General features: G+C 44.8%; 1 protein-coding gene across 1 annotated transcript in view; it reads left to right on the top strand.

The window, feature by feature from the left end:
• Positions 1-226: 226 nt before the first annotated feature.
• LOC127008530 (uncharacterized) overlaps positions 227-16,354 on the top strand; it is a gene marked incomplete at its 5' end in the record, with an annotated part of 29,442 nt that continues 13,314 nt past the window's right edge. The window contains 4 exon segments of the mRNA XM_050880699.1: positions 227-395; positions 3,614-3,793; positions 5,880-6,181; positions 7,857-8,060. Of these exon segments, the coding sequence (XP_050736656.1) occupies positions 227-395; positions 3,614-3,793; positions 5,880-6,181; positions 7,857-8,060 (855 nt within the window).

Genomic DNA, 16,354 nt, shown 5'->3' with positions numbered 1-16,354 from the left:
ATAATAAAGAAACATTTCTCACTCGAGCATGCAAGATGTGGTCCGACATGAGTGTCTGCGAGAGAGCGGAGCAGCCAATCAGCTGCAAGCTTACCAACCTGCCTAGGCGCCAGGAATCTAGCTTAAGTGAACCTACTATAATACTAGTAATAATAATAATAATAATAATAATAATAATAATAATAACAATAATACCCCTTCGCCCCTTCACCCCTCTCCTGTACAGGGTGGGCGGGGCTGCCGCTGATGGCGGTGCTCTGCCTGGCGGTTGGGTTCGCGGGCACTCGGCTGGGCATGTGCTGGGTGTTGCTGGAGCACCGCTGGCCGCAGTACCGCGCGCCCTGCCGCCAACCTTACCCGGCCATCGCCCGCCGCGCCCTCGGCATCCCGGGACAGTGAGTACCGGCATAGCGGGGGTATACGTAGCATTGTCTTCATTTTCTTTTGAAAGCTAAAAACAGTTTTCATTTAGTACATATAATTCAAGCATGAAACTTTGTTCCGTTATTTTAGTAAAGAACTTTCTATTACCTTAGTTTATTTCTGTTGATTAATTTTTTTTTTCATTTATTTGGCGTCATTTGTTTAAGCACGTCAAGTCAGTTTTGTTAAGATAAGAACATAAGAACGTAAGGAGTCTGCAAGAGGACGGTTGGCCTTTACAAGGCAGCTCCTGTACTCTTAACCCCACCTTACCTCACTATCCATGACTTTATCCAACCTTTTCTTGAATGTATTTATGGTATTGTCACCCACAACGTGGCTGCCAAGCCTATTCCATTCATTCACCACTCTATTGGTAAACCAATTCTTGCCGATGTCTTTGTTGATCTGAATTTATCTAACTTAAAACCATTGCTACGTGTCCTACTTGGTTCTTTTACAACCAAAACCCTATTGACATCCCCTTTATTGAAGCCCTTCATCCATTTATAGACTTCGATCAGGTCTCCTCGCAACCTTCGCCTTTCTAGAGAGTGTAGATTCAAATGCTTTTCAGTTATTAAGTTAATTATCTGCCCGTTGAACTTCAGCTATAATTTTGACCTGTGTCTTTCTCCAAGGTATAGTGACCATTGGAAAAAAACGAGCTCCTAGTTAAGAATCCGCTGGCCTGGATTCGATTCTGGCCTGGGACAGTCGGCGCCCAGCTCATCCAGCTGTTCCTACTAGTCCAAGAGTATTAGTTAAAACCCGGAAATATGAGGGAACAATCTTAAATTTTCAAGATAGTTAAAAAAAAATATGTAGAATCACATATTAAAAGTCCCTGAAATTCCCTTTGTGCTTCTTCTAAAATCCAAGATGGTGCCCAAAATGGCTGCTGTTACAATATTTCTCAATAACTGCTTCCAAACAGGTTAGAAACACGAACAAAGTGTCTTAATATATGTTTTAAAGTATTGGAAACAATATATTATTTACAAGTTACATATAATGGGAATATTTAATATGCCCAAATCAAAATGAATAATTTGTTGAAATTGTTATTTTTACAGCTTCGCTTCCAAGCAAATATCGAAATCAAATGACAGTCACACACCGCTCATATGGATCGTCAACGTTATGCAAACAGAAAATAAGTGCACGCCAGATAACTATCATTAGGACTTGGTGTTAGTTCTCATTGATGATTACAATAATGAATTAAGCACAGAAAACCGTGACAATAAGACACAACTCTCAGAATGGTTTATTATTTTTGTTGAGTCCTCGTTATTTACTCTTGTTTTCACCTATGTAAGACAATACAAACCTTCCTTAATCATTTATATGCCTTCTACATGGTTAAATACCCTCCTAAATATCGTAAAATAAGAAGAAAAAAAAATGTACTGGAGCGATGTGGATCATATTACTTACCTGGATCATTTTCCTATTTTGGGAGAAAAAGGGAAGGCACAACATCGGCCTTTAGTGATCTTGTTGCCTGTGGAGACTTGCTGATCAGCTTCCTCTTGATAATGTAGTGCTGTGTGTAGTCTGTCGCCTTGAAATGACTTGAACAAACTCTGGCAGTATCTGGATTTACTTATCATTTCGACTACATGCTTGAATCCACTGCCTGCCTAAGGACTTTGTCTTCGGAAAACGATAAAACCGAAGCTTTCCTAGCTTTTTACACCTGTTATTGTTATTACAGCCGCAAACAGCACACCTTGTCATTGTTCACAGCAAGAAACCTCAATCCAGTGGCGCCGCGGCCACACGTGTGGGTCTCCAGTGACGTCTCTGTTTACATGTGACGTCACGAGCGCGGTGCATTGTGGGAAAAAAACAAGTGCTTAGCGATTTATCCTAATATGTCTATCATCCTTGCGTGTGCTCTCTCAATCCTAAGCGGATTAACATTAATTGCTCTCCTTCTTCTCCACCAAGTGTTCTCTAATTCTTATCCTACTCCGCCCAACAGGTGTGCTTTAATTGCTTCCCCCAAATTCCTTCCACACTCTCCATCATCCCCGTGGTCTGAGATTTTTCCTTAACAATAACTTATACTAAAATCTAATACACACAAGAACAAGAATATAGCAATGTATAATAATACAGCAATGTATTAAAACACACACACACACACACACACACACACACACACACACACACACACACACACACACACACACACACACACACACACATGAAGGAGTAACAATGTTTGAATCATCCTCACGTAAGTTGCAATATATATATATATATATATATATATATATATATATATATATATATATATATATATATATATATATATATATATATATATATATATATATATATATATATATATATATATATATATATATGAACAAGGGAAGGGGGGGGCGTGACGATTTCTTAGATATCAATAGGGGTATAATGTAAAAAGTTTGGGAACCACTGCCCTACACTCTCCGTACCTTTCCTGTCATGCCCCACTGTCTACCCCAGTTCCCTCCTTCCACCCATTTCTTATTTTCCTACTTTCCTTCCTGCCTCATCCCTTCTTAACCCTCTCCTTCGGATAATTTGCCATTCTTCAAACTAAGCTCATTTCCCGTCAGCCATCCACAACTCCCCTTTCCTTCTATCTCCGATCGCTTATCCTCACTTCATCACTTTTTATTTGCTTCATCCGGTCTGCAGGGAACAGAAGGGAAGGCGAGTTCGTCAACAAGGGCTCTGTGTTTGGAAGGAAAGGCGGTGGTGTGTTCAGGCGCTGCAGTGTGAGTGTGGTGTTTGTTCGGTGACTTAGATGGGTCTTGGAGTGTTTGTTTGTCGGTTGCCTTACTTATGTAAACCCCGTGTGTGTGTGTGTGTGTGTGTGTGTGTGTGTGTGTGTGTGTGTGTGTGTGTGTGTGTGTGTGTGTCAAAATAACTTGATGTTCACTAAGCCTACCTTGTTGCTTCCTACGCTTAGGGCTGTTCACCAGTTCGTACGCATCATGCCAAATAGCATTCATTTCCGACAAGAAAGAACTGTTTTGAAAAAGAAACTATTTTCAAGGGACTGAGAAGTATACGTACTTTATCTATTTTTATACATGCTTTATTTTTCAGAGCCGCTGCATTCTTGTGCAGTCCTAATTGGAAGACGCGTATGAACTGGCAAACATTCCCTACCTTTCTTTCCTCCTAGGTGGGTGGTGGTGGTGGCCCAGACTCTGACGCTGGTGGGGGTGACGGCGGTGGTGCTTATCCTAACCGGGGACCTCCTGGCCTCCCTGGCGACTCCCCTGCTCTCCCCCTGCCTCTGCACTGGGGTCGTGGCCTGCCTGCTGCTCCCCGCGTCTTGGCTGGCCACACCGAAGGATTTTTGGTGAGGTGCTAAAGGGAGTGATCAAAAGTTGGGGGCCGTACGCTGATTCTGAGCGTATCCTCATCTTCGTTATACTGGCCCTTGAGTCTTTGGCGGGAAATAACCCATTACCCTGGGACACAGGTCCAGTGTGACATTTGAGTTAGCCTATAGTAGCAGGTAAAAGTGGAGTAGTGGACGGAGGGAGATTGCAAGAATAAGAACTAGCAGGGATAATACAAGGTGAAAAGAAAAAGAAATAACATTGCAGAGACGAGTTGAATGCAGAGAAATGCAGGGCGACAGGTGGATGAGCAATGCGAGGTGTGGGCAGAACCACAATTTTCCTTCCCCAGGCTTCCCCAGGTACCCAATTATCGATCAGCCCGAAAGGGAGGATGGAAAGGTGGGTGGGGAGCGCGACGACTGGCCGGGCCGGGACTCAAACCTGTGCCCGTGGATTCAAAGTTAGGCGTTCTAACCAATTTATCACGAGGCGGTGGCGGTGGTGGTGGTGGTGATGGTTGTGTGTATTACTCTAATAGCTAATGATTTTTGCTTCGATACACTATTAGTGTTTATTATGTGTTATTGACAGTAGTATACGTAAATGGTAGAAGTAGTAGTAGTCAAGAATGTATTCTTGCCCGCGCTGGTGAAATCTCATGCTTTGGGGGAGGAGGAGAGGGATATGCCAGCACTTTCTCCAAGACTGGGTGGAATGGGGATCACCAACCCTGAGAAGCTGGCTGATAAGGAGAACCAAAACTCCATCAGCCTTACCAGATCCCTCATCAACAGGATCATCGCTCAGGAGGCGGAGGGCGAAATAGATCAGACAGAAATAAAAGAAATCAAAAGAAAAATGTCAGAAGAAAGGCAACAGGCCCAAAAAGACGAGCTGGACCGTCTTACACACCACCTGTCCACAGAAATGGGTAGAAAAATCCACACAGCACAGGAGGCAGGCGCCTCTAACTGGCTAACGTCATTACCAATCAGAGCAAAAGGCTTCAGCCTCAACAAACAAGAATTTGTCGACGCTGTTGCTCTGAGATATGGATAGCCGATTTAGGGGCTGCCTGATCTCTGTGCATGTGGATCACCAAATGATATCACTCACACCATGACATGTAAAAAGAGAGGCTTCGTCTGTATTCGACACGATGAAGTGAGGGATCTGACAGCCAGCATGCTCGGGGAGGTATACCAAGACGTCACTACCGAGCCGGCACTGCTTCCCCTGGACGGCGAACACCCTCGGTACAGGACGGCCAATACCTCACAGGAGGCACGGGTTGATGTAAGTGCCCGTGGATTCTGGGTGCGCGGACAGTAGGCGTTCATGGACATCCGCATATTCGACCCGATGGCTGCCTGTCACCGTGAGCTGCCACTGGAAGCCGCCCACCACAGGAACGAGCAGGAGAAGACAAGGGCATACGGTGAAAGAATTCAACATGTAGATCAGGGCAGCTTCACCCCCCTCGTCTTCACCACATCCGGCGGGATGGGTCCCTGGGCCCGATGCTTCTACGCACGACTCGCGGAACTGATCTCAGAAAAAAAGCATCGGCCAAGGAGCCACGTTGTAGCCTGGATGAGGTGTCGCCTCTCGTCTCTTTGCTCAGGTCGGCCATTCTATGTCTCAGGGGCACCAGACACTCTGGCCCAAAAGCCACCAACATCTCCAATATGGACTATGAGGCCACAGTGGTGGAGAGTGACATTAGGGTGGGTCGGGAGTGACATGAGTAGGGAAGGAAAGGGGGATCTAGACGCAGTAAATGATAGGGTGTTATGTATAGATTTAGTGCTAAGTAGTATTAGTGATATCCATGGTTGGATGCCACAGTCATTACCGAACAGAGTTCGGGCTAATGACCTCCAAGCTATGGAGCCCTCCATGATTATGTGTCGGGAAAATAAACATGGGTTGAGGTATCTTTTATGTAGTAGTAGCAATAGTAGTAGTAGTAGTAGTAGTAATTGTTGATGTTGATTGTTGATGATGATACGACTGAAAATGATAATAATGATGATAATGATAATATTGTCAAAATAAGCACCAGCAAAGGAACCACAACAACGGTGATCTTCCCAACAGGTTCGTCTCCGTGGCAGGTGTAGTGGTGACGGTGCTGCAGTGTGTGGTGGTGGTGGTGACGACGGCGCTGGAAGGCACACCATCTCCCGACCCCTCCATCACCACCAACACTACCTTCACGAACACCACCAACACCACCATCACGATCTATCCTTTCTATACGTCCCCGTCCCTCTCCTCCTTCTTCCTCGGCTTCGGAACCATCCTCTTCTCCTTCGGGGGCGCCTCCACCTTCCCCACCATCCAGAACGACATGGAGGACAGGACTCGCTTCCCTGTCAGTGTCACCATCGCCTTCCTCGGTAGGACACAACCCTTTGCCTTCCCACATATCCAAAAAGATCATGTGTAGGCTTTCCTCCCTCACTTAATGGGTCAAGTTTTAGAGGCTGACTCACAAAGATAAAGATAGTGGGCACATAGTTAATAGGTCTGGGTGATACAAAGGGAGTAGATGTAAACTTTATAGTGAAGGGCTGTGAAGGATTTAATGGGTAGAGTGGAGTATGTACTGTAGTGTGATTGAGTGTGGATGATTCAGTGCGCAGAGTGGAGTATGTACATGATTCAGAAGGCAAAGATGGACAGAGAAGGCTTTGAAATGGGCATAGATGTCTGTGCTGGTGGAGGAGAGGGAGATGGATGACTAGATGGGTAGAGGAAATGTGTGTGGATGCAGGGACGTGCACAGGAATTTTAGAGGGCAGTTGCTCAAACCTGAAAAAAGGGCAACCCCCCCCCCCCCCCACACACACACACAAACTGCAACAACAACAACAACAACAAAACACCCTAACAGGCTTTGCACTTTATGCACACTGTCTTTATTAGAATATTACAAATAAGCAAAAACAAAAATTCAGCACTTGAGCTCACTATTTCTAGGTAAATTGAAAAAAATAAACTTGCTTACTTCCATATACATATTTACCTAGCAGCACATGTTATCGAAGGTTATTAACTATACAAAATACGGTGAATATGGGGGAGTTTTACCTGCGAGGGGACGTGTGTGAAGGCGTCGCGACGGTCGCGGGGGAAGTGACTGTGACGCCGCGAGGGACGCTTCAAGTACGTTTTGGCGGGAATGAATTAACTAGCTAGATAGCTAATATTATAAGTTTTCAAATGTGAGAAAATAGTTAAAATAATTTTAGATTGATGAATACTTATATTTAAATAGGTAATTTCAGTGTAATAATGTTTTGTTGGAAGCGGAAATATCATTGGTTACTTTTGCAACAGCACTAGGGGAGGGAGGGTAAAAATAGAAAACGGGGACTATAATAACGTCCCTGGAGGAAATAATATTAGGAAAAAATACACACATTCGTAACACTATTTTTCAGAAGGGCAACATCAGCCGAGAAGGGCAAAACGGCAGTTGCTCAGACAACCTGGGCAACCTACCTGTGCACGTCCCTGTGTGGATGAATGGTATGGTTAGTAGTAGTGGCAAGAATATGGATTAGGATTAAGCGTGGGTGACTTTGTTGGTGGAAGGAGATGGAGGTTACATGAGTCTGGATGGATGACTGTATGACTAAGTGGAAGAATATGGATCAGGTGAGTTCATATGGCGGGGCAGGAAGAGGAGGGGAGAGGAAAGGTGTTGGGTCAGGGCATGGTCGGTGCGGTTGGGACAGGTCGGGAAGAGGAGGCTGGGTAAGAGGAATAATTATGCAAGTCAGACAAACACAAGAGGAAGAGGGAAACTGGATGGCCAAAGCTTGTTATGTTGCGGGCATGGAGTCCAGGGTCACGGGGCGTGTTGTGGTTGGTTATTAGCAAGCTGAAGAGGATCTATTGAGCTTTAATTAAAACGAGGGGCGAGCTGTGGAAGTTAATCTCTCTCTCTCTCTCTCTCTCTCTCTCTCTCTCTCTCTCTCTCTCTCTCTCTCTCTCTCTCTCTCTCTCTCTCTCTCTCTCTCTCTCTCTCTCTCTCTCTCTCTCTCTCTCTCTCTCTCTCTCTTTCAGTCCTTCTGGCCCTGTACATGCCGGTGTCAGGGGTAGGATATGGTGTCTTCGGAGTCCACGTGCCCAGTAACATCCTGCTGGCGGTTTCCGGGGCGGCCGTGACAACTGTGAGGGTCTTTCTCTTCGTCCACCTGCTCTTCGCCTTCATCATCCTCCTCAACCCGGTGGCCCAAGGCGCGGAGGAGCTGCTCGGCGTTCCTCATGGTGAGCATAAAAAGCCGAGGCTGTTTTGAACCTCCTCCTCTTAGGGACACAAAATATTTACTGTGTCACAACCGCCTTCACTTTTTCTTTCCATGTGACGTGAGGCGAAGTTAATTTTGTGTCTTTTATATTTTCTTAGCGAGTGTTCATCTCTCGCTCTCCCTCGCCCGCCCTATCTGTGAATTGATTAGACAATGCCTTTTGTGGCTCTGCTTTTGCTGTTGCTGTTGTTGCCATCTTTAGTTGAAGAGGAGGAAAGGGGACGATGATTCTCTAGTTCTTTCCATTATCTCTTCTTTTATTTCTTTTCCTCTTCCATTTTCCTCATTTTTGTGTTCCTCTAATGCATGAAATATTTGTCTCGCAGAGTAAGTTTACCGTTCCTACCGTTTCTTCTTCCAGTCCTCTGTCTCTTTTTCTGCTTCGACTCAAGAGATTTGTATGTGGAAAGAATTTTGAAAACATTCTTCCTCCTTCCAATTCTCTTCCGCCTCGATTACTCCGCCTCCTCCTCATTTTCTTTTGCGTCCGCTAACTGTTTTTTTTTTCTTCTTTACTCTGTCTTTTCCACATAATATTTGTTTACCATTGTGGAAGAGGAGGGAAACTTAATAACCTTCTTCTCAATATCCCTCTTTTGCTTTCTCCTCCTTTTTCCTCATACGCCTAGAAAAATATTTGCCTGTCCTGGAAAGAGATGAGGCTTGGGAGGACATAATAAGCTTCACCCTTCACTTCCTCTTCTTCTTTCCCCTCCTCCTTCCTCCCCTTTAAAAACACTATTTAACTTCTCGTCATAAGCGTCCATAAACACGAGCCTAAGACCCAAACAGTCCCGAGCAGTTATCTGCATTTGCCCTCCTTTTCATTCCCTCATTATCACGTCATCTGTAAAATGTAAATCTTTTACAATATGAAATGAGAAGAAAAACACATCTCAAGACATTCTAATTGAAATTCAGTGCGTTCTCTCTCTCTCTCTCTCTCTCTCTCTCTCTCTCTCTCTCTCTCTCTCTCGTGGTAATTCCTTCATAGCTTCATTAAAACTTGTGCGTCTTGGATCTCCCACTCCCTGAGCGGCGCGTGTTGTCCCCGCCGAGCAGAGCAGCGGCACGAAGTTCATTGACACGGAGGAGAAAATATTTTGAACCGAATATTTGAAAAGTACATTCTTGGACATCAGCGTCTGGCAAAAGAACATGACGGTTTTTTTTCTGTGCGTGTATACACACACACGCGTACACTCTCTCTCTCTCTCTCTCTCTCTCTCTCTCTCTCTCTCTCTCTCTCTCTCTCTCTCTCTCTCTCTCTCTCTCTCTCTCTTTCTCTCTCTCTCTCTCTCTCTCAGATGGGAGATGCCCTTTAACGTAGACAAGTGCCAGGTCCTTCAAGTTGGAACAAGAAATAAGAAGTTCGATTACGAAATGCGCGGCGTTAAATTCACAAGCGTTCAATGCGTTAAGGACCTGGGGGTCAAAATCGCGTCAAACCTCAAATTCTCACATCAGTGCATCGATGCAGCAAATAAAGCGAACAGAATGTTGGGCTTCATTAAAAGAAACTTTTTATTCAAGAATAAAGATGTAATACTTCCGCTCTTCAATAGTTTAGTCAGACCCCACTTGGAATATGCGGTACAGTTTTGGTCTCCTCACCATGCAAAGGACATTGCTAAATTAGAAGGTATTCAGCGTCGGGCAATAAAAATGATCCCTTCCTTGTGCAACAAATCCTACGAAGAAAGGCTTTCCACCCTTAACATGTTCTCTCTTGAGAAACGTTGCCTCCGAGGAAAACTGATCGAATGTTTTAAAATTCTTAATGGTTTCACGAATGTAGACAGAACAAAATTGTTTATGATCGATGACACTTTGCGAACGAGGAACAATGGCATAAAACTCAAATGTAGACAAGTAAATTCAGACTGCACCAAATTTTTCTTCACCAACGTTGTAGTGCGAGAATGGAATAAGCTCCCACCGTCAGTGGTCCAATGTAACACGATTGACTCCTTTAAAAACAAGCTCGACCGTCACTTCCTTGAACTTAATATTAACTAGAGTAGAAAAGCAACGTTTTGGAGCCATCTGATTAGTGTACTATACATTTCAGCGGCGGACAAACGCTGTTTTTCGCAAATATCTCCTAAACGATTCGTTGGATCAGTATGATATTTCAGTACACTACCTTTAACACCCGGACCTAATTTATGGCTGATATACCATATTGCAATGTGTGTTATGTGAGGAGTTTACTGACTGATATTAAGCCTAATCCAGTCATCATATCTAAGGTGTTATACAGAATCGGACGAGTGTGGGGTACTCGTCTAACCCCTCCACCAACGCCCCGAACAACCCCCAGACCACTCCTTCCCTACCCCAATGTCGCAGTATCCCCCTCCTCGTTTCCCTCTTCACCCCCCTACTCACACCATCCCCCTTCCCCAGCCCGAGGCTATGACTTAAGCAGAGGCAAGGTATAACTCATTGACTGCCGATGCGCATCCAGGTGTTGTACAGTAATTATCAACGTGAAATACGTCTTTCCTCCATGGAATTGTACCATGCTCTTAGTTAATAATCATATCTATACATATACACCTACATAACATTCTAATATATAATACAGTGATGGGAGAAATAGGGAGGGACATAAGAGTGATGAGGGAGGCGAGGAGCTAGGGGCAGAAGAGGAAGGACAATGAGAGCGAGAAGGGGGAGAAGTAGTTGTGGTTAGGAATAGTTTGGGAGGGTGTTGGGGGGGTCACACTTTCCTTCGAATGCGTCAACATGACTCGTCGGGTTTGTGTTATTTTCCACGAGTAAACTCCTCACATAACACATATAGTAACGTGGTATGTTAGCCATAAATTAGGTCCGGATGTTAACTGTAGTGTGCTGAAATGTCATACTGATCCAACGATTCGTTTAGGAGATATTTGCGAAAAACAGCGTTTGTCCGCCGCTGAAATGTATAGTAGTTTCACTTAAGTTTAAGGACAGACCACCTAGTCTGGACCATGGTGTCTGTGTGGTCTGATTTTCTATGTAATTCTACGTAATTCTCTCTCTCTCTCTCTCTCTCTCTCTCTCTCTCTCTCTCTCTCTCTCTCTCTCTCTCGGTACAACAACAAACATAGGGTAGTGGTGCTCCAACTATTGTCTCACAATTCAAAGAAAGTAAAAGGCCCAGGATGTTGCAATATGGATCCACAGGTGTGTGAATATATACAGATTAAGCGGGGCTAAGAAAGAGGTGTAGTGCTATTTGGACTTAAACATATTTTGTGGTTAAAATTTTTAAGCCTTCTCCCAAAGCACCCCTCGACCCTCGCACCATTTTCTGCTCATGCGCAGTAGCCTGTAACACCGTTGCTATGAAAACGTGGGCTTCACCCATTCTACCAATATATCACCACAATACTGCCTGCCTTACGTGCCAATATATTAAATACATCACTATCAAGCAATCATCCGCCATATCTTCCGGTTATAAGCACGAGAAGAACCTGTGTAACAAGCATGTCTACAGACTGTTTTCTTTCTCAAACTGCATGGGACGAGCAGCTGAGTCCTGAACCATCTTTGCGGTTTCCAACTAGAAAATTTCTAGACAAGAATTTTCACAAAGCAGATCTGCAGAAGCGATGCCGTGAACGGGGACTAACAAAAGTATGGGTGAACAAGGACAAGCTCATCGACATGATTCTCAAAAACACTCAACCAACTGCTTCAACCTAAGGCATCACTCAGCCAGTTCCCACTTCATTATCTTCAGCCGAGGTGCAACCACTCCACTCTGACGTCACACATACATCATCTACACCTCCTGACGTCACATACCCTGACGTCACACAGTCGTCATCCACGGATGGCACACAGCCTTCCTGCATCGGCGACGCACAGCTACCCTCCACGGAAGTTGCACAATCAACACAATACTCAACATGTCATGCAGCCACCCCCTAACGACGTCACGCAGCCATCGTCTAATGACGTCACACGAACACCATGCACGACATGCAGCGGCCATCCCCACGCGTCACCCCCCCCCCCTACCCTCCCCGCCCCTAGCCTCCGCGACAGGTGGGATCGAGAAGGGATGCATTTAGGCAAGATAACTAAGGACATCGAAGCAATCATGTCTAAGTTAAAAATAAAGGATACTGAAATCGAACTACTGAATACAGAAGTAAAGACGGCCTATACAATAATTGAGCTTCTTCAGCAACTAATCAGAGAACTCTCTCCTAACCTCTAATCCTTCTGCTTACTCTGTCAAACTGTTCTTTCCGTTGGGCTCCTCCGATCATAACCTTATTTCTATTTCCTGTCCTATTGCCCCTGTACATCATCTGGACCCACCGAAGAGGCGATGCTTCTGGCATTTTGCTTCAGCTCGGTGGGACGACCTGAGGATGCACTTTTTCCGATTTCCCGTGGAATGATTACTGCTTCCAGGAGTGAGACCCCTCTGTGTGTGCCCAGCGCATCTCAGAGGTGATTGTCTCTGGAATGGAGGCATACATTCCACGTTCTTTCTCTACTCCTTATGCTAAAAAGCCTTCGTTTAATCATGCTTCTTCTCGTGCTATTAAAGATAGAGAGGCAGCTCACAAAAGGTTCCATAGCCTTCGAACTCCCGCTAACATGCCTTTACATTTCAGCCCGGAATCGTGCCAAATCTATTCTCCGACTTACCAAAACTTCTTTTATAAATAGAAAATGTCAACACCTTGCTTCTTCTAATTCTTCCCGTGACTGGCATCTAGCCAAAAATATCTCCTCCAATTTCACTTCTTTCTCTTTCCCTCCTCTCCTTAACCCTGACGGCAGCACTGCCGTCTCATCTGTCTCTAAGGCTGAACTCTTCGCTCAAACTTTCTGTAAGAACTCCACCCTGGACAATTCTGGGCATATTCCTCCTACTCATCCCCCCTCTGACTCCCTTATGCCTGTTATTAAGATTCTTCCAAATGATGTTTTCTATGCCCTCTCTGGCCTCAACTCTCAGAAGGCTTATGGACCTGATGGAGTGCCTCCTATTGTCCTTAAAAACTGTGCTTCCGTGCTGACTAACTGCCTGGACAAACTCTTTCGTCTCTGCCTATCAACATCTACCTTTCCTTCCTGCTGGAAGTATGCCTTTGTACAGCCTGTGCCTGAAAAGGGTGACCGTTCCAATCCCTCAAACTACCGCCCTATAGCTTTACTTTCCTCTCTATCTAAAGCTTTTGAATCAATCCTTAACTGGAAGATTCAAAAGCTCCTTTCCACTTCTAACCTTCTATCTGATCGCCAGTATGGGTTCCGCAAGGGGCGTTCTACTGGCGATCTTCTTGCTCTCTTAACTGACTCTTGGTCATCCTCTCTTAGCAGTTTCGGTGAAACTTTCTCTGTTGCGCTAGACATATCGAAAGCCTTCGATAGAGTCTGGCACAAGTCCTTGCTTTCTAAACTGCCCTCTTTAGGATTCTATCCCTCTCTCTGTTCCTTTATCTCTAGTTTCCTTTCCAGCCGTTCTGTCTCTGCGGTGGTAGACGGTCACTGTTTTTCCCCTAAACCTATCAACAGTGGTGTTCCACAGGGCTCTGTCCTATCACCCACTCTCTTCCTGTTATTCATCAATGATCTTCTTTCCATAACAAACTGTCCTGTCTCCACTCTGCATTATTCAACTTCTTTCAATAGAAGATAATCACAACAGCTTAACCTCAGACCTTGCTATCATTTCCGATTGGGGCAGAAGGAACCTTGTGTCCTTCAATGCCTCAAAAACTCAATTTCTCCACCTATCAACTCGACACAATCTTCCAAAAACCTATCCCCTATTCTTCGACAACACTCAGCTGTCACTTTCTTCAACACTAAATATTCTCGGTCTATCCTTAACTCAAAACCTCAACTGGAAACCTCACATTTCCTCTCTCGCTAAATCAGCTTCCTCGAGGTTGGGCGTTCTGTATCGTCTCCGCCAGTTCTTCTCCCCCGCACAGTTGCTATCCATATGAAGGGGCCTTGTCCGCCCTCGTGTGGAGTATGCATCTCACGTGTGGGGGGGCTCCACTCACACAGCTCTTATGGACAGAGTGGAGTCTAAGGCTCTTCGTCTCATCAGCTCTCCTCCTCCTACTGATAGTCTTCTACCTCTTAAATTCCGCCGCGATGTTGCCTCTCTTTCTATCTTCTATCGACATTTCCACGCTGACTGTTCTTCTGAACTTGCTAACTGCATGCCTCCCCCCCTCCCGCGGCCCCGCTGCACACGACTTTCTACTCATGCTCATCCGTATACTGTCCAAACCCCTTATGCAAGAGTTAACCAGCATCTTCACTCTTTCATCCCTCACGCTGGTAAACTCTGGAACAATCTTCCTTCATCTGTATTTCCTCCTGCCTACGACTTGAACTCTTTCAAGAGAAGGGTATCAGGACACCTCTCCTCCCGAAATTGACCTCTTTTTCGGCCACCTCCTTTAATTCTTTATTAGGAGCAGCGAGCAGTGGGCTTTTTTATTATTATTGTTTCCTTTTTTTTGTGCCATTGAGCTGTCTCCTTTGTTGTAAAAAAAAAAAAAAAAAAGAACTGGAACAACAGAATCACGGCAACCACAAACCACACGAGGCAGCATCAACCATCCCAACTCCTTTTAGGGGATACTAACATACGACGAGTTCTACGCTCTGATCTAGACGACAACTGCTCAGTGAAGACTGTTATTCGTGCTAACATGGACCTACTAAGAAGCTGGGTGAGTGAAAAACTAAAGTCCGTCCCGTCTGAGTATATAATCTACTGTGGTTTATATGACATTCTGTATGCGACGCCTCCGGAAAGTATTCTTGATTGCCTTGGTTCTTTAATTAGTGATCTCAAAGGAAAAAACAGTGATATGAAAATATATGCATGCCAGGTTGTACCAGTGCCAGTGTCTCAAGTAGCCCAAGCAAAGATAAGAAATTATAATCAATATTTACTTAAATGGGGAGATACAAATGGGGTAACGATAGCAAAAACAGCTCCAGAGTTTACGCTCGGTACTGGAAATGTAGATGAGTTGTATTTTGATGAAACAAACGGTGAACCTTTAATATTAAACTGACTGGGAGTGATCAAATTATTGGGCTCTATTGAGAAACAGTGCTCAGGGTTTCGTATCTGCAATAACTGGAAGTGTCAAAAGATACTCGAGTACCTTCCTTGACAACGACTTCAAGAGGGATAAGCAATCTTCACAACGGGGTGACAGACAATACCAACGCCAAAGTACAACAGTGCGTCCCCTCACTGCTCCCTCCACCTGTCCCCCCCACAGCTCCTACTCACAGATTTCCCTGACTGTCACACCCCACACACGTCCTGCAGGCTTCTTCCCTTACCAACATTACGCCTCCTCCGCTGTACTCTCTTAACACATTCGTACAAGCGGCTTCCTCGCATCCTGCGCCCCAGACAGCTCAGCGACAGCACTTATTTATGCGCTCGTTCAGTTCCTGCCCGGAAAAACCAGGAACACTCGTATGTTGCAGCTACTCAGAGAGCCCCTCCTCCCAGCATGGGTCTGGGGCGGGAAACAAGATGGGAGGTCGAGAGGGGTGGATGCGACCCCGGCACGCTGCCTGACTGCTGTGAGGTTGGGAGGGACGGCCGAATATCTGGAGGCCACTTCACCCAGCAATATGCAACACACGGAACACCTTCTACATCTAACAGCTTTACAAAACTCAGACAAGGTTGTTTCAACTGTGGCGAACACAACCACCGCCAAGTCAACTGTAGATTTGACCACCAACTGAGATGTGAACTATGCCACCGACTAGGGAACAAACAGCGATTGTGCCACTACTACAACCAATAGGAACATGGCGAAGAAGACAGAACCAGAAGACCCATTAGTGAAAGGAAAAAGTTGACGATTGACCACATATATATATATATATATATATATATATATATATATATATATATATATATATATATATATATATATATATATATATATTTCTTTTTTTTTTTTTTTTTTTTACAACAAAGGAAGCCGTTCGAGGGCATAAAAAAAAAAAAAGAAAACAATAATAAAAAAAGCCCGCTACTCGCTGCTCCTAAAAAAGAAACAAAAGAGGTGTCCAAAAGCAAGGTCAAATTCGGGAGGAGAGATGTCCTGATACCCTCCTCTTGAAAGAGTTCAAGTCGTAGGCAGGAAGAAATACAGATGAAGGAAGATTGTTCCAGAGTTTACCAGCGTGAGGGATGAAAGAGTGAAGATGCTGGTTAACTCTTGCATAAGGGGT

This window comes from Eriocheir sinensis, chromosome 4 (genome assembly GCF_024679095.1).
Source record: "Eriocheir sinensis breed Jianghai 21 chromosome 4, ASM2467909v1, whole genome shotgun sequence".
In the NCBI taxonomy this organism is placed as follows: domain Eukaryota; kingdom Metazoa; phylum Arthropoda; class Malacostraca; order Decapoda; family Varunidae; genus Eriocheir; species Eriocheir sinensis.
Note: the sequence above shows the minus strand (reverse complement) of the source record. Positions and strands in the feature narration are given on the sequence as shown.